At 42.9% G+C, this 24,971-nt stretch overlaps 1 protein-coding gene across 4 annotated transcripts; it reads right to left on the minus strand.

Moving 5' to 3' along the window:
- Positions 1–1,965: 1,965 nt before the first annotated feature.
- LOC112255484 (phosphatidylinositol N-acetylglucosaminyltransferase subunit Q) lies at positions 1,966–24,918 on the minus strand. Of its 4 annotated transcripts, none has more exons than XM_042314924.1 (14): positions 24,605–24,918; positions 15,845–16,094; positions 15,271–15,457; positions 12,897–13,204; positions 10,995–11,191; positions 8,688–8,819; positions 8,354–8,474; positions 6,692–6,818; positions 5,592–5,745; positions 3,671–3,782; positions 3,461–3,541; positions 3,133–3,247; positions 2,562–2,623; positions 1,966–2,156 (listed from the first exon to the last, which is right to left on the minus strand). In XM_042314924.1, the coding sequence occupies exons 2-14, from the start codon at positions 15,995–15,997 to the stop codon at positions 2,004–2,006; spliced, it is 1,902 nt and encodes a 633-aa protein (XP_042170858.1). In that variant the 5' UTR covers positions 15,998–16,094; positions 24,605–24,918; the 3' UTR covers positions 1,966–2,003. The 4 variants fall into 4 exon arrangements, with proteins under 4 accessions (XP_042170858.1, XP_042170857.1, XP_042170860.1 ...); XM_042314923.1 differs by lacking the exon at positions 24,605–24,918 and adding an exon at positions 24,039–24,225; XM_042314926.1 differs by lacking the exon at positions 24,605–24,918 and adding an exon at positions 22,810–22,940.
- Between the last annotated feature and the right edge of the window lie 53 nt (positions 24,919–24,971).

Raw genomic sequence — 24,971 nt, forward strand, 5'->3', positions numbered from 1 at the left:
ATTCAAATCAACTGGGCCTTTATTATTATGAAAGGGACATTGGGGATACGTCCCACATAGCCCTAGTCAAAAAGTAGTGCACTACTTAGTCTACAGCGTTCCATTTGAGACACATCCCCGGACATTTAGGTACGTTGTACATTCAACAACTTCAGTAGTAGTCAACACTCAACACAAATCAAATGCAATCAAACATGACAATATGACAAACTACGGTCCTGATTTAGGATCAATTGTTTTCTGATTTCTTCCATTATGGCACAAACAAAAAATCAGTCTATGAAATTAAAGGAGAATAAAAAAAATAGGTTCTAAGAAGATAAACCAGGATAATACCAGGTTGTTATTATTGTTAAAAAATAAAGGCTCTCAATAAAGTTGAGAAATTCCTTTTGTATTTCAGAATTCCCAGATGGAGGATTCCCTGATTTCCTGCTTCTTCCCTCCAGATTCAGGGAATATTCTAACCAGGATTTCTGAAGGAAAACGTGGGAATTTGGGGAAAGTTTTCAAACGTAATGCTAAATAAAAAGGTTAAATAAATACAGTACCTCTATACTCTAGTACTTCTCTGGCAGTTAGATACTGTACTGTAGGTTTGGGGTTGGCAGGTTCTTAGGGGGGGAAATGGCACATTACCAGAGTAAAAAATGACCTAGAATACTAAACTAAGAATAAATACTGAATGTTTTCAATGAAAATAAATTCATTGACATAATCTCGCTACACATTAGTCGGAATGTAGAAACAATCAATTCATCCTAACAATGTGAATGTTTTATTTTAATCTTATAATATAAAATACATCTGGAGTTAAATAAGACTAGGAGTAATTAGTTCAGTAGATGCTTTAGACAGCATCAAATGGCACCCTATTCCCTACATAGTGCACTACTTTTGACCAGGGCCCCATAGAGCTCTGGTCAAAAGTAGTGCACTATGAAGGGAATAGGGTGCCAGCAGCCCTAAATACCTGATTTAAAAGGAGACACACACACCTCCTTTACAAGCTCTCATCAGCAGCACCAACATTTTCACACTAACATCCTCTCCCACCACCCCTCCCCCTCCACTCATCAACCTTGGTGTTCTGGTCTCTCCCCCCTATCCCTCCCCCTTCTCTATTCTGTCTCTCCCCCTATCCCTCCCCTTATCTATTCTGTCTCTCCCCCTATCCCTCCCCTTCTCTATTCTGTCTCTCCCCCTATCCCTCCCCTTCTCTATTCTGTCTCTCCCCTATCCCTCCCCTTCTCTATTCTGTCTCTCCCCCTATCCCTCCCCCTTCTCTATTCTGTCTCTCCCCCTATCCCTCCCCTTCTCTATTCTGTCTCTCCCCTATCCCTCCCCCTTCTCTATTCTCTGTCTCTCCCCCTATCCCTCCCCTCCTCTCATCAACCTTGGTGTTCTGGTCTCCCCTTCTCTATTCTCCCTCCCCCTATTCCCCCCTTCTCTATTCTGTCTCTCCCCTATTCCCCCCTTCTCTATTCTGTCCTCCCCCATCCCTCCCCTTCTCTATTCTGTCTCTCCCCCTATCCCTCCCCCCTTTCTATTCTGTCTCTCCCCCTATCCCTCCCCCTTCTCTATTCTGTCTCTCCCCCTATCCCTCCCCCCCTTCTCTATTCTGTCTCTCTCCCCTATACCCCCTATTCACCTCCCCCCCCTTCTCTATTCTGTCTCTCCCCTATACCTCCCCCTTCTCTATTCTGTCTACCCTCCCCCCTATCCCTCCCCTATCCCCCCCCTTCTCTATTCTCGGTCTCTCTGTCCTAGTCTATCTGTCCTAGTCTCCCCTTCTCTATTCCCGGTTCTCCCCTGGTCCCCTCTCCCCTGTCTCCTAGATCTCCCAGAACCCCCCCTATCACCTCCCCCTTCTCTATTCTGTCTCTCCCCTATCCCTCCCCTTCTCTATTCCCGGTCCTCTCCCTGGTCTCAGTTGATCTTGGTGGTGTCTCCAGGGGTAGATGAGTTCTCCCAGAACCCCCCCCATCTCTCTCTCCCTGGTCCTAGTCTATCTTGGTGGTCTTGTGTCTCCAGGGGTAGATGAGTTCTCCCAGGAACAGCTTCTTGCAGAGGGCCAGCCAGGAGTCTTTAGGGTAGCAGCTGTAGGTGGGGGTCCTGTAGGTCTGAACCACACTGCTCACCTTCAGAGGGTTAATCTGAGAGAGAGACGGAGGGAGGGAGGAAACATAAACATGTCTAGGTTTATCTAGGAGAAAAACTGTGAATGACACATGTGTAGGGTATGTCTATGTGGTTGTGGTTTTACAGGAATAAATAACTTAAACTTATTCTGCCACATATGCCAAACGCTGTCATGAAAGAGGATCACAATTGAAATCAGTCGTATACTTTGGTATCCTCAATGATTCTTAATCAAATGCATCATTTTGTGTGGATCTAGTTTTAAATGATTAAATAAACTAAAAGACAGAATGAAAAGACAATGTATGTTATGAAAAATTAAATGAAAGAGAAAAAGAGGAGAGAAAGAGAAATAAACAAAGAGGAGAAAGAGAGAGAGAGAGAAGGAAAGAGAGAGAAGAGAGTGAGAGATGTCTTACATCCATCATGAGGTGTAGAGGTGTTCCTGGTTCCTCACAGAGCACTCTGAACTTCACCCCCTCTGTAGGGAACACACACATCTCAGTCAAACACAGAACATCACAGCCCAGCACCGTCTCCTCCCTCATTCAACCAGGTCTCTCTTAAAAATAGAGACTAACCTGGTTAAATAAAAGGAATATGGAAACCACAGCACAGAACATTTTTAAAAACATTTTATAAAGTTGGTTTTGTAACAAACTGGAAATTTGATATTTTTGACTGACATTATGATTGTTTCATATCGACAAAGTAGTGTCATATCGACAAAGTAGTGTCATATCGGCAAAGTAGTGTCATATCGGCAAAGTAGTGTCATATCGGCAAAGTAGTGTCATATCGGCAAAGTAGTGTCATATCGGCAAAGTAGTTCCATATCGGCAAAGTAGTGTCATATCGGCAAAGTAGTGTCATATCGACAAAGTAGTGTCATATCGACAAAGTAGTTTCATATCGACAAAGTCACTTCCACAAAGGGTTAAAGTACATTTCCTTCTACACAGACATGTTGGCGGAGACGGTCCCTCCCACCTGCCAGTCTGTAGGATCTGAAGAGTCGGAGGCCCATGGCGAACAGAGGGAAGGAGTTGATGAAGTCAACACTGAGGTGGAGAACTCCCTGGAACATTACTACCACAAGGCGGAGCTAGACAGAGTGAAACAGACAGACAGAGACAGACAGAGACAGTAAGGGGTCAAAGAATAGACACTTTATTGTTCATTGGTTTGAAGGAGAATGTGTTTTTGTTCCTTTCCCAACACACCCAGACACACGTGGAGAGGCCCAGGGACAGCCGCAGGACGGCGCCCATGGATGGAGAACAATTAAAGATTAAAGTGCCTGTGTGTGTGTTCTCACCAGGGTAAACACTAGGTAGTATAGAGCTGTGGTTGGCAGGAGGAACAGCAGGATGGTGAAGAGTAACGTCCCGATGAACAACTAGAAAACAACACACATTACTTCACTGTAACAAATACACACACACACACACACATTAGTTCACTGTAAAAAATACACACACATTAGTTCACTGTAACAAATATGTGTGTAATAGGTGTGTGTGACTACCTGGTCCAGGTCATAAGAGCAGGAGTCTACTCTCTGTCTGAGGACATTCCATTTCTTCCCCCTGAACAGCCTCCACAGAGAGGACAGACCATATACTGTCATACAGTACAGCCTGGAGAGAGAGAGGAGTAGAGAGAGGAGGAGGGGAGGGGAGAGAGAGGAGGGGGAGAGAGAGAGAGAGAGAGAGAGAGAGATAGAGAGGAGGAGGGGGGGGGAGAGAGAGGAGGGGAGAGAGAGAGAGACAGAGAGAGAGAGAGAGGGGAGGAGGAGGGGAGGAGAGGAGGGAGGAGGGGAGGGAGAGAGGGAGGAGAGAGAGAGAGAGAGAGAGAGGGAGGGGAGAGAGATAGAGAGGAGTAGAGAGAGGAGGAGGGAGAGAGAGAGGGGGAGGGCGAGAGAGATGGTGAGAGGAAAGGGAGGTAGGGGGAAGAGGGGGGGTAGGAGAGGGAAAAGAGCAGGGAGGGGAAGAGTGGAGGGGGAGAAGGGGGGGGTAGGAGAGGGAGGAGGGGAATGAGGGATGGGGAGACGAAAGGGAAAGGAGGAGGAGGAGGGGGAAGAGCAGGGCGGAGAGGGAGGATGGAGGATGAGAGAAGGAAGATATTTTTAGCCTTCATACACATTTAATAAGTCTGTAAATGACATGCTGAGAGCTCCTCACACATCAATTAGTAAAGGGGAAAGAGGTAACACGTCCACATGATGTTCGCAAGGCTGAGAGGTACAGAGCCTTCACAATGTATTCAGACCCCTTGACTTTTTCCACATGTTGTTACATTACAGCCTTAAAAACATCCCCCCCCCCCCTCAATCTACACACAATATCCCATAATTGTTTTAAAAATGTAAACATTTTCAGGGGGAGGACCCCCGGACCCCCCTGCCAGATGGGGCACTCCAACTTTATACAAAGTCAGGAGCCCATGAATAGACCAACAGGTATGACTGATGATTGAAGCAGGTAAACATGGGCTTTGCTTCACAGAAAGCAGCAGTTGTTTTACTCCATTGTCAACACTTTAAATCAGTAGACCAATATCATTAAGTATCATGACATCAGCTTTTATAATATAACCTTCAATCTGTGTTTTTTTAAATCATATTTTGGACCAGAATAAGGCTCTACTCCCTATTGTTCCTGCAGTGAGGGACTCAACATCTTCATTGAATGTTTTCATAATTTATCTGAAGAGAATCACTAAAAATCAGTAGTAGCCTACCAGTATGCACATTAGGGAATAAATGAACAGCTCTCTCACGATGCAATTCGGTTTCGTTCACCTAAAATACCCGCTTGTTCCCAACCCCCCCCCCATCACTAGGTTACACTGACGAGTCACCTTAGCGACAGTGGGTCGTGTTTACGTCGCGACGTGTTTCATTACGTCCTACGTCATCTTCACGGCGTTTTGCTCCGCTACTGAACGGACAAGTCAAGTGTAGTGTTTATAACGCAAGCTTGAGGAGAGGGATCGTATTTATTTTGGAAGAATATGACATTAAAAATTTTTTAAAACAGGATAAATATCAGTTTCAGCTGATAATAAACATGTTCTTCGACGAACTGGCTGGACTGAAGAGGACGCAAAAGTTTGAAAAAAAATCCGTCTTTCAACGGAACCTTCAACCGCAAGGGGGCGTTGCGTTTCCACTTCGATGAGCACGTCCCGATTGAAATTCATGACATCCTGCGCAACGTGAGGCTTTAGGAAGAAGATGATGAAAATATGTGGTCATTCTTACTCTCATGGCATCTTAACCTGCCAAATTACACTGAAGACTCAATGTCTGTATCCCAAATGGGACCCTATCCTCTCCGTAGTGCACATCTTCTGACTAGAGCTCATAGGGTATTCCCTTTATAGTGCACTAAGGTCAAACGTGGTGCACTTTGGGAGGCATCGTGACTGTGCTGGTCTCTTCTCACCTGGCTCCATAGACGTAGAAACAGTAGATGTGGAAGGTGAGCAGGGCGGTGATGTCAGAGAGCAGGGAGAGGGCAAAGGTCAAGCCCAGGCAGGCAGACAGACCCACGTACCACAGAATCATCTCAATGAACGGAGACATCAGGTGAATGTAGCCTGCAGAGAGAGGAGGAGGAGGGCCATGGGTGTGTGTGTGTGTCTGTGGATGAGGGCCATGGGTGTGTGTGTGTGTCTGTGGAGGAGGGCCATGGGTGTGTGTGTGTGTGTGTCTGTGGAGGAGGGGCATAGGTGTGTGTGTGTGTGTGTCTGTGGAGGAGGGCCATGGGTGTGTGTGTGTGTCTGTGGAGGAGGGGCATGGGTGTGTGTGTGTGTCTGTGAAGGAGGGGCATGGGTGTGTGTGTGTGTCTGTGGAGGAGGGGCATGGGGGTGTGTGTGGAGGAGGGTGGGTGTGTCTGTGGAGGAGGGGCATGGGTGTGTGTGTCTGTGGAGGAGGGCCATGGGTGTGTGTGTGTGTCTGTGGAGGAGGGCCATGGGTGTCTGTGGAGGAGGGCCATGGGGGTGTTGTGTCTGTGGAGGAGGGGCATGGGTGTGTGTGTCTGTGGAGGAGGGCCATGGGTGTGTGTGTGTGTCTGTGGAGGAGGGCCATGGGTGTTTGTGTCTGTGGAGGAGGGGCATGGGTGTTTGTGTCTGTGGAGGAGAGCCATGGGTGTTTGTGTCTGTGCATAAGGGCCATGGGTGTTTGTGTCTGTGGAGGAGAGCCATGGGTGTTTGTGTCTGTGCAGAAGGGCCATGGGTGTGTGTGTCTGTGGAGGAGGGCCATGGGTGTGTGTGTGTGTGGAGGAGGGCCATGGGTGTGTGTGTCTGTGGAGGAGGGCCATGGGTGTGTGTGTCTGTGGAGGAGGGCCATGGGTGTTTGTGTCTGTGGAGGAGGGCCATGGGTGGGTGTCTGTGGAGGAGGGCCATGGGTGTTTGTGTCTGTGGAGGAGGGCCATGGGTGTGTGTCTGTGGAGGAGGGCCATGGGTGTTTGTGTCTGTGGAGGAGGGCCATGGGTGTGTGTGTCTGTGGAGGAGGGGCATGGGTGTGTGTGTGTGTGTGACTCACTGATCCACAGGTGTATATGGTAGAGGAAGAATCGTCCTAACACCTGGTCTAGAGCCCGGTTCATCTTCAGACCAGCTGGAGCTCCCATCAGCCACTGCAACAGCTCCTCCAGCTCTTTAGCTACATGCTAACAACAAAACACACAACAATGAATCAGATTACATGGAGAGGAGGACCTGATCCTAGATCACAATGAATCAGATTACATGGACAGGAGGACCTGATCCTAGATCATAATGAATCAGATTACATGGACAGGAGGACCTGATCCTAGATCATAATGAATCAGATTACATGGACAGGAGGACCTGATCCTAGATCATAATGAATATGATTATAATGGAGAGGAGGACCTGATCCTAGATCATAATGAACATGATTATAATGGAGAGGAGGACCTGATCCTAGATCATAATGATCGATTATAAGGGATATTGGGTTGGATATTGAGGGGGTTATTCTAGGGGGATATTGGGTTGGATATTGAGGGGGTTATTCTAGGGGATATTGGGTTGGATATTGAGGGGTTATTCTAGGGGGATATTCTAGGGGATATTGGGTTGGATATTGAGGGGGTTATTCTAGGGGATATTCTAGGGGGATATTGAGGGGGATATCAAGGGAGATATTGAGGGGGTAATTCTAGGGGGATATCGGGGAGATATTGAGGGGGTTATTCTAGGGGATATTCTAGGGGGATATTGGGTTGGATATTGAGGGGGTTATTCTAGGGGGATATTGGGTTGGATATTGAGGGGGTTATTCTAGGGGATATTGGGTTGATATTGAGGGGGTTATTCTAGGGGGATATTGGGTTGGATATTGAGGGGTTATTCTAGGGGATATTGGGTTGGATATTGAGGGGTTATTCTAGGGGGATATTCTAGGGGGATATTGGGTTGGATATTGAGGGGTTATTCTAGGGGGATATTCTAGGGGGATATTGAGGAGGTTAGTGAGGGGGTCTGTCTCCCAGGGGGAGACAGACAGGCAGGGTAGCCTAGTGGTTAGAGCGTTGGACTAGTAACCGGAAGGTTGCAAGTTCAAACCCCCGAGCTGACAAGGTACCAATCTGTCGTTCTGCCCCTGAACAGGCAGTTAACCCACTGTTCCTAGGCCGTCATTGAAAATAAGAATTTGTGTGTGTGAGGGGGTAATTCTAGGGGGATATTGGGTTGGATATTGAGGGGGTAATTCTAGGGGGATATTCGGTTGGATATTGAGGGGATATTCTAGGGGGATATTGGGTTGGATATTGAGGATATTGGGGGTTATTCTAGGGTGATATTGAGGGGGATATTCGGTTGGATATTGAGGGGGATATTGGGTTGGATATTGAGGATATTGAGGGGGTTATTCTAGGGGGATATTCTAGGGGGATATTGGGTTGGATATTGAGGGGGATATTTCGTAGGGAAAAAACGACCTTGAACCTCTTTATAATGTGGCAACGTGATTTCATTTGAAGCTTATTGTCACCAATGTGAGTTTTACGGAGGTGGTTATGTAACTAGAGTTTAGTCAACTGAGCGATACAGAAATAATCACCTCTCGATACTGAACGTTGTTGAAGACATTTTTGTTTTTTGAAAGAAAATCTCTGACAGATTATAAATGAGGTTTAAAGGTAATTGTTGTACATTGCTGTCCATGATGTCTTACGTCAGCAGCAGGTACCAGTGTGTTGGCTAGTTTGCCTATACGGTTCTCTCTATACATCCACGACACCAGCAGCAGGCCCAGAGACACATCCACAAAGAACGACACAAAGATATTGGCTTTCCTGTGTGGAGAGAAAGAGAGAGAGTCACTACTTTTGACCCGAGGTCAATAGGGCTCTGGTCAAATGCACTGCACTATATAGGGAATAGTGTGCGATTTGAGACACAAAGGGGTGAGTTAGATACCATCTTGTAGCCAGTCTGCCACATGGCTGTGTGTGTGTGTGTGTGTGTGTGTGTGTGTGTGTGTGTGTGTGTGTGTGTGTGGTCTCTACCTCATGAAGTGGTTGTGTGCGGTGGCTCTGGTAGGAGAGCAGACTGTCTGAAGGTGTTCTGTTCTGTAGCTCAGCTGGAGACAAGTAGACAACTTACTGGAGATGAACCTCATCGGGCGCACATTCAATATCCTGGGGAGACAGACAGGCACATTCAATATCCTGGGGAGACAGACAGACACATTCAATATCCTGGGGAGACAGACAGACACATTCAATATCCTGGGGAGACAGACAGACACATTCAATATCCTGGGGAGACAGACAGACACATTCAATATCCTGGGGAGACAGACAGGCACATTCAATATCCTGGGGAGACAGACAGACAGACACATTCAATATCCTGGGGAGACAGACAGGCACATTCAATATCCTGGGGAGACAGACAGACACATTCAATATCCTGGGGAGACAGACAGACAGACACATTCAATATCCTGGGGAGACAGACAGGCACATTCAATATCCTGGGGAGACAGACAGGCACATTCAATATCCTGGGGAGACAGACAGGCACATTCAATATCCTGGGGAGACAGACAGGCACATTCAATATCCTGGGGAGACAGACAGACACATTCAATATCCTGGGAGACAGACAGACAGACAGACAGACACATTCAATATCCTGGGAGACAGACAGACAGACACATTCAATATCCTGGGGAGACAGACAGACAGACAGACAGACACATTCAATATCCTGGGGAGACAGACAGACAGACACATTCAATATCCTGGGGAGACAGACAGACAGACACATTCAATATCCTGGGGAGACAGACAGACACATTCAATATCCTGGGAGACAGACAGACAGACATATTCAATATCCTGGGGAGACAGACAGACACATTCAATATCCTGAGGAGACAGACAGGCACATTCAATATCCTGGGGAGACAGACAGACAGACACATTCAATATCCTGGGGAGACAGACAGGCACATTCAATATCCTGGGGAGACAGACAGGCACATTCAATATCCTGGGGAGACAGACAGGCACATTCAATATCCTGGGGAGACAGACAGACACATTCAATATCCTGGGGAGACAGACAGACAGACAGACAGACACATTCAATATCCTGGGGAGACAGACAGACAGACACATTCAATATCCTGGGGAGACAGACAGACAGACAGACAGACACATTCAATATCCTGGGGAGACAGACAGACAGACACATTCAATATCCTGGGGAGACAGACAGACAGACACATTCAATATCCTGGGGAGACAGACAGACACATTCAATATCCTGGGGAGACAGACAGACAGACATATTCAATATCCTGGGGAGACAGACAGACAGACATATTCAATATCCTGGGGAGACAGACAGACAGACATATTCAATATCCTGGGGAGACAGACAGACAGACATATTCAATATCCTGGGGAGACAGACAGACAGACATATTCAATATCCTGGGGAGACAGACAGACAGACAGGCAGACAGATGAACACATTCAATATCCTGGGGAGAGAGAGAGAGACACAGACAGACAGACAGACAGACGAGCTGGGTCAGTGTCTCTTGGCACATAAAGAGTTGCAACTGATGAACGTACAGGATCCACAGTGTTAGTATCCAGGTGGTTAGCAGACAGACAGGTACTGACACACACACCCCTTACCTGCTACTACAGAGGCTGGTCCACAGTGTTAGTATCCAGGTGGTTAGCAGACAGACAGGTACTGACACACACACCCCTTACCTGCTACTACAGAGGCTGGTCCACAGTGTTAGTATCCAGGTGGTTAGCAGACAGACAGGTACTGACACACCCCTTACCTGCTACTACAGAGGCTGGTCCACAGTGTTAGTATCCAGGTGGTTAGCAGACAGACAGGTACTGACACACCCCTTACCTGCTACTACAGAGGCTGGTCCACAGTGTTAGTATCCAGGTTAGTATCCAGGTGGTTAGCAGACAGACAGGTACTGACACACACACCCCTTACCTGCTACTACAGAGGCTGGTCCACAGCGTTAGTATCCAGGTGGTTAGCAGACAGACAGGTACTGACACACCCCTTACCTGCTACTACAGAGGCTGGTCCACAGCGTTAGTATCCAGGTGGTTAGCAGACAGACAGGTACTGACACACCCCTTACCTGCTACTACAGAGGCTGGTCCACAGCGTTAGTATCCAGGTTAGTATCCAGATGGTTAGCAGACAGACAGGTACTGACACACCCCTTACCTGCTACTACAGAGGCTGGTCCACAGCGTTAGTATCCAGGTTAGTATCCAGATGGTTAGCAGACAGACAGGTACTGACACACCCCTTACCTGCTACTACAGAGGCTGGTCCACAGCGTTAGTATCCAGGTGGTTAGCAGACAGACCGGTGTCGAGGCCTGTTTCATCAGTTCTACTATAATGGAGCCCTCCCGTCCCTCTGATTGCCAGTGGGTCATCTTCACTGGACCGTCATCATACTTATCCAGGAAGAACAGCGGCTCACTCTGACAAACTGTCCCAAACACCTGCAGCAGCAGCAACAACAATTACAGACAACACCTGTATTACACCACCAATTACTGACAACACCTGTATTACAACACCAATTACAGACAACACCTGTATTACAACACCAATTACAGACAACACCTGTATTACAACAACAATTACAGACAACACCTGTATTACAACAACAATTACAGACAACACCTGTATTACAACACCAATTACAGACAACACCTGTATTACAACACCAATTACTGACAACACCTGTATTACAACACCAATTACTAACAACACCTGTATTACAACACCAATTACTGACAACACCTGTATTACAACAACACCAATTACTGACAACACCTGTATTACAACACCAATTACTGACAACACCTGTATTACAACACCAATTACTGACAACACCTGTATTACAACACCAATTACTAACAACACCTGTATTACAACACCAATTACTGACAACACCTGTATTACAACAACACCAATTACTGACAACACCTGTATTACAACACCAATTACTGACAACACCTGTATTACAACACCAATTACTGACAACACCTGTATTACAACACCAATTACTGACAACACCTGTATTACAACACCAATTACTAACAACACCTGTATTACAACACCAATTACTGACAACACCTGTATTACAACAACACCAATTACTGACAACACCTGTATTACAACACCAATTACTGACAACACCTGTATTACAACACCAATTACTGACAACACCTGTATTACAACACCAATTACTAACAACACCTGTATTACAACACCAATTACAGACAACACCTGTATTACAACACCAATTACAGACAACACCTGTATTACAACAACACCAATTACAGACAACACCTGTATTACAACAACACCAATTACAGACAACACCTGTATTACAACAACAATTACAGACAACACCTGTATTACAACAACAATTACAGACAACACCTGTATTACAACAACACCAATTACTAACAACACCAATTACAGACAACACCTGTATTACAACAACAATTACAGACAACACCTGTATTACAACACCAATTACAGACAACACCAATTACTGACAACACCTGTATTACAACAACACCAATTACTGACAACACCAATTACTGACAACACCTGTATTACAACAACACCAATTACAGACAACACCTGTATTACAACACCAATTACTGACAACACCTGTATTACAACAACACCAATTACAGACAACACCTGTATTACAACACCAATTACTGACAACACCTGTATTACAACAACACCAATTACAGACAACACCTGTATTACAACAACACCAATTACTGACAACACCTGTATTACAACAACACCAATTACAGATAACACCTGTATTACAACACCAATTACTGACAACACCTGTATTACAACAACACCAATTACTGACAACACCAATTACAGACAACACCTGTATTACAACAACACCAATTACTGACAACACCTGTATTACAACAACACCAATTACAGACAACACCTGTATTACAACACCAATTACAGACAACACCTGTATTACAACACCAATTACTGACAACACCTGTATTACAGCAACAACAACTACTACAGACAACACATATGTATAACAACAACAAGATAAGAGGTAAACAACACAGGAGAGGATAGAAAACCCCTGTGTTCAATGAGCAACAACATCTACATGTAAATCAGGCTGTGAGTCCACGTCCTCACCTGTGGTAGTTGTGACTCCGTTTGAGGGTCTGGAACCCCGTTGTCTACGGGGTGCAGCTGAGACAGCATGACCTTCCTCTGTTCATAGTGGATGAAGATCACCTTGTCTTTCTCTCCTCCTCCTTCCTCTCCCTCTACTTTATTCTCTCCTCCTCCTTTCTTTGTTCCTCCTTTCTTTCCCTCTCCTCCCTTTCCTCCTTTCTCTCCCTCTCCTCCCTTTCCTCCTTTCTTTCCCTCTCCTCCCTTTCCTCCTTTCTCTCCACCACCATCCTCTTTCAGCTCCTTTTCCTGTTGAATCAGCTTCCCATCTACGGCAAGGGCAGAGGGACATTTTATTAGAGATGCACTGCATGATGATAACAGCAGAAATATCCACCTTTTGATTAAATATACAGACATCTGTGTCTTTATGAATTAAAAAGAGCAGAGAGAATTAAGCTCTAATTTACAAACTCTTGTTAACTTACTTTTGCTATGAGAAAACAGTGATGCACTCTATAGACAGAACATTCATTTCAGTGTGAGAAAACAGTGATGCACGTCTATAGACAGAACATTCATTTCAGTGTGAGAAAACAGTGATGTACGTCTATAGACAGAACATTCATTTCAGTGTGAGAAAACAGTGATTCAGTGATGCACGTCTATAGACAGAACATTCATTTCAGTGTGAGAAAACAGTGATGCACGTCTATAGACAGAACATTCATTTCAGTGTGAGAAAACAGTGATGCACGTCTATAGACAGAACATTCATTTCAGTGTGAGAAACCAGTGATGCACGTCAATAGACAGAACATTAATTTCAGTGTGAGAAAACAGTGATGCACGTCAATAGACAGAACATTAATTTCAGTGTGAGAAAACAGTGATGCACGTCTATAGACAGAACATTAATTTCAGTGTGAGAAAACAGTGATGCACGTCTATAGACAGAACATTCATTTCAGTGTGAGAAAACAGTGATGCACGTCTATAGACAGAACATTCATTTCAGTGTGAGAAACCAGTGATGCACGTCTATAGACAGAACATTCATTTCAGTGTGAGAAAACAGTGATGCACATCTATAGACAGAACATTCATTTCAGTGTGAGAAAACAGTGATGTACGTCTAGACAGAACATTCATTTCAGTGTGAGAAAACAGTGATGCACGTCTATAGACAGAACATTCATTTCAGTGTGAGAAAACAGTGATGTACGTCTATAGACAGAACATTCATTTCAGTGTGAGAAAACAGTGATGCACGTCAATAGACAGAACATTCATTTCAGTGTGAGAAAACAGTGATGCACGTCTATAGTCAGAACATTAATTTCAGTGTGAGAAAACAGTGATGCACATCTATAGACAGAACATTCATTTCAGTGTAAGAAAACAGTGATGCACATCTATAGACAGAACATTAATTTCAGTGTAAGAAAACAGTGATGCACATCTATAGACAGAACATTCATTTCAGTGTGAGAAAACAGTGATGTACGTCTATAGACAGAACATTCATTTCAGTGTGAGAAACCAGTGATGCACGTCTATAGACAGAACATTCATTTCAGTGTGAAAAAACAGTGATGCACGTCTATAGACAGAACATTCATTTCAGTGTGAGAAAACAGTGATGTACGTCTATAGACAATACATTCATTTCGGTGTGAGAAAACAGTGATGTACGTCTATAGATAGAACATTCATTTCATAAGAAAGCCATTCGTCAATAATTCTATATCAACAGTTGATCTCCAAAGAGAGTGGTCTCTGAATCTAAACAAAACACCTTTTAATGCTGTTACAAAGTCTGCATCCCTAATGACACACTATTCCCTACATAGTGCACTACTTTAGACCAGAGCTCTATGACACCCTATTCCCTACATAGTGCACTACTTTAGACCAGGTCCTTGGCACCCTATTCCCTACATAGTGCACTACTTTAGACCAGAGCTCTATGACACACTATTCCCTACATAGTGCACTACTTTAGACTAGAGCTCTATGACACACTATTCCCTACATAGTGCACTACTTTAGACCAGAGCTCTATGACACCCTATTCCCTACATAGTGCACTACTTTAGACCAGGTCCTTGGCACCCTATTCCCTACATAGTGCACTACTTTAGACCAGAGCTCTATGACACACTATTCCCTACATAGTGCACTACTTTAGACTAGAGCTCTATGACACACTATTCCCTACATAGTGCACTACTTTAGACCAGAGCTCTATGACACCCTATTCCCTACATAGTGCACTACTTTTGACCAGGGCCCATGGGTTAGAGGGTAAAATGTACCCCATGGGCCCTGGTTAAAAGTAGGTGTCTTATATAGGGAACGATAGGGGCCACTTGGGATGCAAACGGAGACTTACTCGGGTCCCTTGTGAGGACGTGACACCTGAAGCCTATCTTGCCCATCTCTCTACTGAGCTGGAGCCACTGTCCCTGGGGGAAGATGGTGCTGAGGTCCCTGAGGAAACTCTCCATGCCCTCCTGGCCCTCCTTGGGCATGCTCCACGAGCCCAGCACCGTCAGATCCACCCCACTCTGGCCACGCATCTGGACCAGGGACAGGAAGGTTAAATCACACACACTCTACCTGCTGTATGTACTGTTTGACCTGACAAGAGATGAAGGGGTATTGGGTGACTGACAGATAAAATAAAAAAAAAAAAATATATATATATATATATATAGTAATATTTAACATTTATTTAACTAGGCAGGTCAGTTAAGAACACATTCTTATTTACAATGACGGCCTACCGGGGAACAGTGAGTTAACTGCCTTGTTCAGGGGCAGAACGACAGATCTTTACCTTGTCAGCTCTGGGATTCGATCTAGCAACCTTTCGGTTACTGGCCCACCCCTCTAACCACTAGGCTACCTGCTGCCCCGGATACACACTGACTGATACACACACACACACACACGCCACACTCTACCTGGTGGATGTACTGCTTGACCTGTCCAGGGATGAAGGGGTAGTGGATGACAGCTAGCACCACTGCCGAGTTCTGTCCTGGGATCCATCGCCCCACAAGCAGCCCACTGTCTGCCTTGTTACAGCACTGAGGGAAGAATATCTTCAGCACCATGGTGGGACTGGAGGTCAGGGGTCAGAGGTCAGGCACGCTCCTTCAGTCTAACCTCCTGGGGTAGGTGATCACAGGTTAGCCTAGTGTCTTCAGATACCTGCAGAATGGAGAAACATTTTGTGAAGGATGAAATAATTAGCATACCCATTACCCAGCTACACTAGTTACCAATAATTACTATACCCATTACCCAGCTACACTAGTTACCAATAATTAGTATACCCATTACCCAGCTACACTAGTTACCAATAATTACTATACCCATTACCCAGCTACACTAGTTACCAATAATTACTATACCCATTACCCAGCTACACTAGTTACCAATAATTACTATACCCATTACCCAGCTACACTAGTTACCAATAATTAGTATACCCATTACCCAGCTACACTAGTTACCAATAATTAGTATACCCATTACCCAGCTACACTAGTTACCAATAATTAGTATACCCATTACCCAGCTACACTAGTTACCAATAATTAGTATACCCATTACCCAGCTACACTAGTTCCCAATAATTAGTATACCCATTACCCAGCTACACTAGTTCCCAATAATTAGCATACCCATTACCCACCTACACTAGTTACCAATAATTAGTATACCCATTACCCAGCTACACTAGTTCCCAATAATTAGTATACCCATTACCCAGCTACACTAGTTACCAATAATTAGTATACCCATTACCCACCTACACTAGTTACCAATAATTAGTATACCCATTAACCAGCTACACTAGTTACCAATAATTACTATACCCATTACCCAGCTACACTAGTTACCAATAATTAGCATACCCATTAACCAGCTACACTAGTTCCCAATAATTAGCATACCCATTACCCACCTACACTAGTTACCAATAATTAGTATACCCATTACCCAGCTACACTAGTTCCCAATAATTAGTATACCCATTACCCAGCTACACTAGTTACTAATAATTAGTATACCCATTACCCAGCTACACTAGTTACTAATAATTAGTATACCCATTACCCAGCTACACTAGTTACCAATAATTAGTATACCCATTACCCAGCTACACTAGTTACCAATAATTAGTATACCTACACTAGTTCCCAATAATTAGTATACCTACACTAGTTACCAATAATTAGTATACCCATTACCCAGCTACACTAGTTACCAATAATTAGTATACCTACACTAGTTCCCAATAATTAGTATACCTACACTAGTTACCAATAATTAGTATACCCATTACCCAGCTACACTAGTTCCCAATAATTAGTATACCTACACTAGTTCCCAATAATTAGTATACCCATTACCCAGCTACACTAGTTCCCAATAATTAGTATACCTACACTAGTTCCCAATAATTAGTATACCCATTACCCAGCTACACTAGTTCCCAATAATTAGTATACCCATTACCCAGCTACACTAGTTACCAATAATTAGTATACCTACACTAGTTCCCAATAATTAGTATACCTACACTAGTTCCCAATAATTAGTATACCTACACTAGTTACCAATAATTAGTATACCCATTACCCAGCTACACTAGTTCCCAATAATTAGTATACCTACACTAGTTCCCAATAATTAGTATACCTACACTAGTTCCCAATAATTAGTATACCCATTACCCAGCTACACTAGTTCCCAATAATTAGTATACCTACACTAGTTCCCAATAATTAGTATACCCATTACCCAGCTACACTAGTTCCCAATAATTAGTATACCCATTACCCAGCTACACTAGTTCCCAATAATTAGTATACCCATTACCCACCTACACTAGTTACCAATAATTAGTATACCTACACTAGTTCCCAATAATTAGTATACCCATTACCCAGCTACACTAGTTCCCAATAATTAGTATACCCATTACCCACCTACACTAGTTCCCAATAATTAGTATACCCATTACCCAGCTACACTAGTTCCCAATAATTAGTATACCCATTACCCAGCTACACTAGTTCCCAATAATTAGTATACCTACACTAGTTCCCAATAATTAGTATACCCATTACCCACCTACACTAGTTACCAATAATTAGCATACCCATTACCCAGCTACACTAGTTACCAATAATTAGTATACCCATTACCCAGCTACACTAGTTCCCAATAATTAGTATACCCATTACCCAGCTACACTAGTTCCCAATAATTACTATACCCATTACCCAGCTACACTAGTTCCAAATAATTAGTATACCTACACTAGTTCCCAATAATTAGTATACCCATTACCCAGCTACACTAGTTCCCAATAATTAGTATACCCATTACCCACCTACACTAGTTCCCAATAATTAGTATACCCATTACCCAGCTACACTAGTTCCCAATAATTAGCATACCCATTACCCAGCTACACTAGTTCCCAATAATTAGTATACCTACACTAGTTCCCAATAATTAGTATACCCATTACCCAGCTACACTAGTTCCCAATAATTAGTATACCCATTACCCAGCTACACTAGTTCCCAATAATTACTATACCCATTACCCAGCTACACTAGTTCCCAATAATTAGTATACCCATTACCCAGCTACACTAGTTCCCAATAATTAGTATACCCATTACCCAGCTACACTAGTTCCCAATAATTAGTATACCCATTACCCAGCTACACTAGTTCCCAATAATTAGTATACCCATTACCCACCTACACTAGTTCCCAATAATTACTATACCCATTACCCAGCTACACTAGTTCCCAATAATTAGCATACCCATTACCCAGCTACACTAGTTACCAATAATTAGTATACCCATTACCCAGCTACACTAGTTACTAATAATTAGTATACCCATTACCCAGCTACACTAGTTCCCAATAATTACTATACCCATTACCCAGCTACACTAGTTCCCAATAATTAGCATACCCATTACCCAGCTACACTAGTTCCCAATAATTAGCATACCCATTACCCACCTACACTAGTTCCCAATAATTACTATACCCATTACCCACCTACACTAGTTCCCAATAATTAGCATACCCATTACCCAGCTACACTAGTTCCCAATAATTAGCATACCCATTACCCACCTACACTAGTTCCCAATAATTACTATACCCATTACCCACCTACACTAGTTACCAATAATTAGTATACCCATTACCCACCTACACTAGTTACCAATAATTAGTATACCCATTACCCACCTACACTAGTTACCAATAATTAGTATACCCATTACCCAGCTACACTAGTTACCAATAATTAGCATACCCATTACCCAGCTACACTAGTTACTAATAATTAGTATACCCATTACCCAGCTACACGAGTTACCAATAATTAGTATACCCATTACCCAGCTACACTAGTTCCCAATAATTACTATACCCATTACCCAGCTACACTAGTTACTAATAATTAGTATACCCATTACCCAGCTACACTAGTTACCAATAATTAGCATACCCATTACCCAGCTACACTAGTTACTAATAATTAGTATACCCATTACCCAGCTACACTAGTTACCAATAATTAGTATACCCATTACCCAGCTACACTAGTTCCCAATAATTACTATACCCATTACCCAGCTACACTAGTTACTAATAATTACTATACCCATTACCCACCTACACTAGTTACCAATAATTAGCATACCCATTACCCAGCTACACTAGTTCCCAATAATTACTATACCCATTACCCAGCTACACTAGTTCCCAATAATTAGCATACCCATTACCCAGCTACACTAGTTCCCAATAATTAGTTACCCATTACCCACCTACACTAGTTCCCAATAATTACTATACCCATTACCCACCTACACTAGTTACCAATAATTACTATACCCATTACCCAGCTACACTAGTTCCCAATAATTACTATACCCATTACCCACCTACACTAGTTACCAATAATTAGCATACCCATTACCCAGCTACACTAGTTACCAATAATTAGCATACCCATTACCCACCTACACTAGTTCCCAATAATTAGCATACCCATTACCCACCTACACTAGTTACCAATAATTAGTATACCCATTACCCAGCTACACTAGTTCCCAATAATTAGCATACCCATTACCCACCTACACTAGTTCCCAATAATTACTATACGCATTACCCAGCTACACTAGTTCCCAATAATTAGCATACCCATTACCCAGCTACACTAGTTACTAATAATTAGTATACCCATTACCCAGTTACACTAGTTACTAATAATTAGTATACCCATTACCCAGCTACACTAGTTCCCAATAATTACTATACCCATTACCCAGCTACACTAGTTCCCAATAATTAGCATACCCATTACCCAGCTACACTAGTTCCCAATAATTACTATACCCATTACCCACCTACACTAGTTCCCAATAATTAGCATACCCATTACCCAGCTACACTAGTTCCCAATAATTAGCATACCCATTACCCACCTACACTAGTTCCCAATAATTACTATACCCATTACCCACCTACACTAGTTACCAATAATTAGTATACCCATTACCCACCTACACTAGTTACCAATAATTAGTATACCCATTACCCACCTACACTAGTTACCAATAATTAGTATACCCATTACCCAGCTACACTAGTTACCAATAATTAGCATACCCATTACCCAGCTACACTAGTTACTAATAATTAGTATACCCATTACCCAGCTACACTAGTTACCAATAATTAGTATACCCATTACCCAGCTACACTAGTTCCCAATAATTACTATACCCATTACCCAGCTACACTAGTTACTAATAATTAGTATACCCATTACCCAGCTACACTAGTTACCAATAATTAGCATACCCATTACCCAGCTACACTAGTTCCCAATAATTACTATACCCATTACCCAGCTACACTAGTTCCCAATAATTAGCATACCCATTACCCAGCTACACTAGTTCCCAATAATTAGCATACCCATTACCCACCTACACTAGTTCCCAATAATTACTATACCCATTACCCACCTACACTAGTTCCCAATAATTAGCATACCCATTACCCAGCTACACTAGTTCCCAATAATTAGCATACCCATTACCCACCTACACTAGTTCCCAATAATTACTATACCCATTACCCACCTACACTAGTTACCAATAATTACTATACCCATTACCCACCTACACTAGTTACCAATAATTAGTATACCCATTACCCACCTACACTAGTTACCAATAATTAGTATACCCATTACCCAGCTACACTAGTTACCAATAATTAGCATACCCATTACCCAGCTACACTAGTTACCAATAATTAGTATACCCATTACCCAGCTACACTAGTTACCAATAATTACTATACCCATTACCCAGCTACACTAGTTACCAATAATTACTATACCCATTACCCAGCTACACTAGTTACCAATAATTACTATACCCATTACCCAGCTACACTAGTTACCAATAATTACTATACCCATTACCCAGCTACACTAGTTACCAATAATTACTATACCCATTACCCAGCTACACTAGTTACCAATAATTACTATACCCATTACCCAGCTACACTAGTTACCAATAATTAGTATACCCATTACCCAGCTACACTAGTTACCAATAATTAGTATACCCATTACCCAGCTACACTAGTTACCAATAATTAGTATACCCATTACCCAGCTACACTAGTTACCAATAATTAGTATACCCATTACCCACCTACACTAGTTACCAATAATTAGTATACCCATTACCCAGCTACACTAGTTACCAATAATTAGTATACCCATTACCCAGCTACACTAGTTACCAATAATTAGTATACCCATTACCCAGCTACACTAGTTACCAATAATTAGTATACCCATTACCCAGCTACACTAGTTACCAATAATTAGTATACCCATTACCCAGCTACACTAGTTACCAATAATTAGTATACCCATTACCCAGCTACACTAGTTACCAATAATTAGTATACCCATTACCCAGCTACACTAGTTCCCAATAATTAGTATACCCATTACCCAGCTACACTAGTTACCAATAATTAGTATACCCATTACCCACCTACACTAGTTCCCAATAATTAGTATACCCATTACCCACCTACACTAGTTACCAATAATTAGTATACCCATTACCCAGCTACACTAGTTACCAATAATTAGTATACCCATTACCCAGCTACACTAGTTACCAATAATTAGTATACCTACACTAGTTACCAATAATTAGTATACCCATTACCCAGCTACACTAGTTACCAATAATTAGTATACCCATTACCCAGCTACACTAGTTACCAATAATTAGTATACCCATTACCCACCTACACTAGTTACCAATAATTAGTATACCCATTACCCAGCTACACTAGTTACCAATAATTAGTATACCCATTACCCAGCTACACTAGTTACCAATAATTAGTATACCCATTACCCAGCTACACTAGTTACCAATAATTAGTATACCCATTACCCAGCTACACTAGTTACCAATAATTAGTATACCCATTACCCAGCTACACTAGTTACCAATAATTAGTATACCCATTACCCAGCTACACTAGTTACCAATAATTAGTATACCCATTACCCAGCTACACTAGTTACCAATAATTAGTATACCCATTACCCAGCTACACTAGTTACCAATAATTAGTATACCTACACTAGTTCCCCCCAAAAGTAGTAACATAGTTAGGTTAGTTATATAGTTATACTATATATAGTTTAGTTATACTGTGTATACCAGTGTTTCATCTTGTCACAATGTGAATGTCCTCGTGTGGTGTGAGCCGATCTAGTTTAATAAACATGGCCAAGAATCAGGAGGGTTGTCAGAGTGACTCACTCCAACTGTTAGCAGACATTTCAATTCAGCAATCAGGACCAGCTGTTTGTTAGTCAACTCAAACGAATCATTGTCGGGCCTCTTCAGTGGAGTCCCGTTGCCTTTGTCCACTGCTGAGTCCCGTTGCCTTTGTCCACTGCTGAGTCCCGTTGCCTTTGTCCACTGCTGAGTCCCGTTGCCTTTGTCCACTGCTGAGTCCCGTTGCCTTTGTCCACTGCTGAGTCCCGTTGCCTTTGTCCACTGCTGAGTCCCGTTGCCTTTGTCCACTGCTGAGTCCCGTTGCCTTTGTCCACTGCTGAGTCCCGTTGCCTTTGTCCACTGCTGAGTCCCGTTGCCTTTGTCCACTGCTGAGTCCCGTTGCCTTTGTCCACTGCTGAGTCCCGTTGCCTTTGTCCACTGCTGAGTCCCGTTGCCTTTGTCCACTGCTGAGTCCCGTTGCCTTTGTCCACTGCTGAGTCCCGTTGCCTTTGTCCACTGCTGAGTCCCGTTGCCTTTGTCCACTGCTGAGTCCCGTTGCCTTTGTCCACTGCTGAGTCCCGTTGCCTTTGTCCACTGCTGAGTCCCGTTGCCTTTGTCCACTGCTGAGTCCCGTTGCCTTTGTCCACTGCTGAGTCCCGTTGCCTTTGTCCACTGCTGAGTCCCGTTGCCTTTGTCCACTGCTGAGTCCCGTTGCCTTTGTCCACTGCTGCCCTCTTTGTGTCCTTCAGAATATTGAGCCTTGCATTCGTCTCCATGCCAACCATGCCTGTGGGCTTAACTATTGATTTGGCCGTCGTGCTTTAGTTTCCCGTCACATCTATAACAGCACTATTGCTGCCTAAACTACGTTACATGTTAAATATAACATTTAAAACTATTTTGGGGCATTAATCGACTTTTTGCAGTATACGTTTGAGACAAAGTGAGACGCTTATTTTTATTAAATGAGCACAAATAGGCCCTAATCGAAGTTAGTGCACACTCCAGCCAGCGCCGGAGGCTGTGCGACACCCGTATCGTTATCCGTTGTCAAAATAAAATCAACAACAATCAACAATAGTTTCTGTATTCCTCTCTGATGTGATGCATATCTTCAATGTCAGTGATAATATATTCTGCAGGCAGTTATCCACACTGGGCGCACAGTGCAAAGAGACAGACATTAGCTTACGTTAGCTAACTTAGTAACAACTAAATCCGTCCTCAGCTAGCTAACAACATTTCGGCAAATAATATAAAATATTCCATACCTGTAGGTTTGTTTATTTATATTCGAAGAAAATCTGCTTTTGTCAATATGATGTCAATGCCGTTTCAAACAGATTTGGGATCGTACCGTTACATGATTTACCCTTCAATTGTCAAATTGAAGTTAGCGTCTGTTGGTAGCCATCTTTGTTGTTGATAGACCGTCAACATTTACGCTCCGGCTGGAATATCATTGCGGTAACAAGAGTTCCGGTGGATTGCAGGATGAGATGATGTAGCAGTTCTGTGAATAATCTGAACTAAACCCTCTGTTTGATAGTAATTTCCAGCCACAACAAAACGCTTGATATTTAGCCTAATAATATCAAATATAATCATAAAATACTACACTTTATTATGGCCACTGAATTCCACTACCACTCAATATTCTTTAAAAAAAATATCCCATCCATTTCTGCCAGTTGAAAATGACACATTTTTCATTATTACCAAAACGATTGTAATCAAACATGGAATCTCATTTTGACTCAATAAGGCAGCCATAATATCAATTTGAATATAGTGTTACAAAATTTGAAAACATCACCGTCGAAATGACATTTCTGACCTTCAATGTTCAGACGTGTTGTTTGCTGTTTGAGGTCATTCTGTTGAATGAAGAACAACTGTAGAGGTGTTATCTTCTCTGAATGACACTGCAGGAAAAGAGCGGGCTGAAAAAGCTTTAGACAAGTAGATGTTATAAGTAACCCACATCCACTGTCCATAATATCTTACACCCTTGTGCACACAGCTTGTTCATTTAGACGAGATCTTAATTCCACCTGAAATGTTAAAGAAAGTCACATTTCAGAAGAATAGCCTTGTCCTTATGCAGCTTTAGTAGGCTACATTATCGTAATCTGGCACATTTTGGGTGCTTCATTTATTTGGGATGACAGTTGTGGAGGCAGAGATAACACAGACAAGGGGAG

The sequence above is a fragment of the Oncorhynchus tshawytscha genome, unplaced genomic scaffold, assembly GCF_018296145.1.
Source record: "Oncorhynchus tshawytscha isolate Ot180627B unplaced genomic scaffold, Otsh_v2.0 Un_contig_1870_pilon_pilon, whole genome shotgun sequence".
In the NCBI taxonomy this organism is placed as follows: Eukaryota; Metazoa; Chordata; class Actinopteri; order Salmoniformes; family Salmonidae; genus Oncorhynchus; species Oncorhynchus tshawytscha.

Excerpts from the sequence above, each read along its gene's own strand:
- LOC112255484 (XM_042314924.1), bottom strand. The coding sequence starts at position 15,997 with ATGGTGCTGAAGATATTCTTCCCTCAGTGCTGTAACAAGGCAGACAGT. Across the intron at positions 11,192-12,896 it reads CGGAGTCACAACTACCACAG|GTGTTTGGGACAGTTTGTCA; the intron begins GTGAGGACGTGG and ends CTGCTGCTGCAG. Across the intron at positions 6,819-8,353 it reads CACTGGTACCTGCTGCTGAC|CATGTAGCTAAAGAGCTGGA; the intron begins GTAAGACATCAT and ends TTTTGTTGTTAG.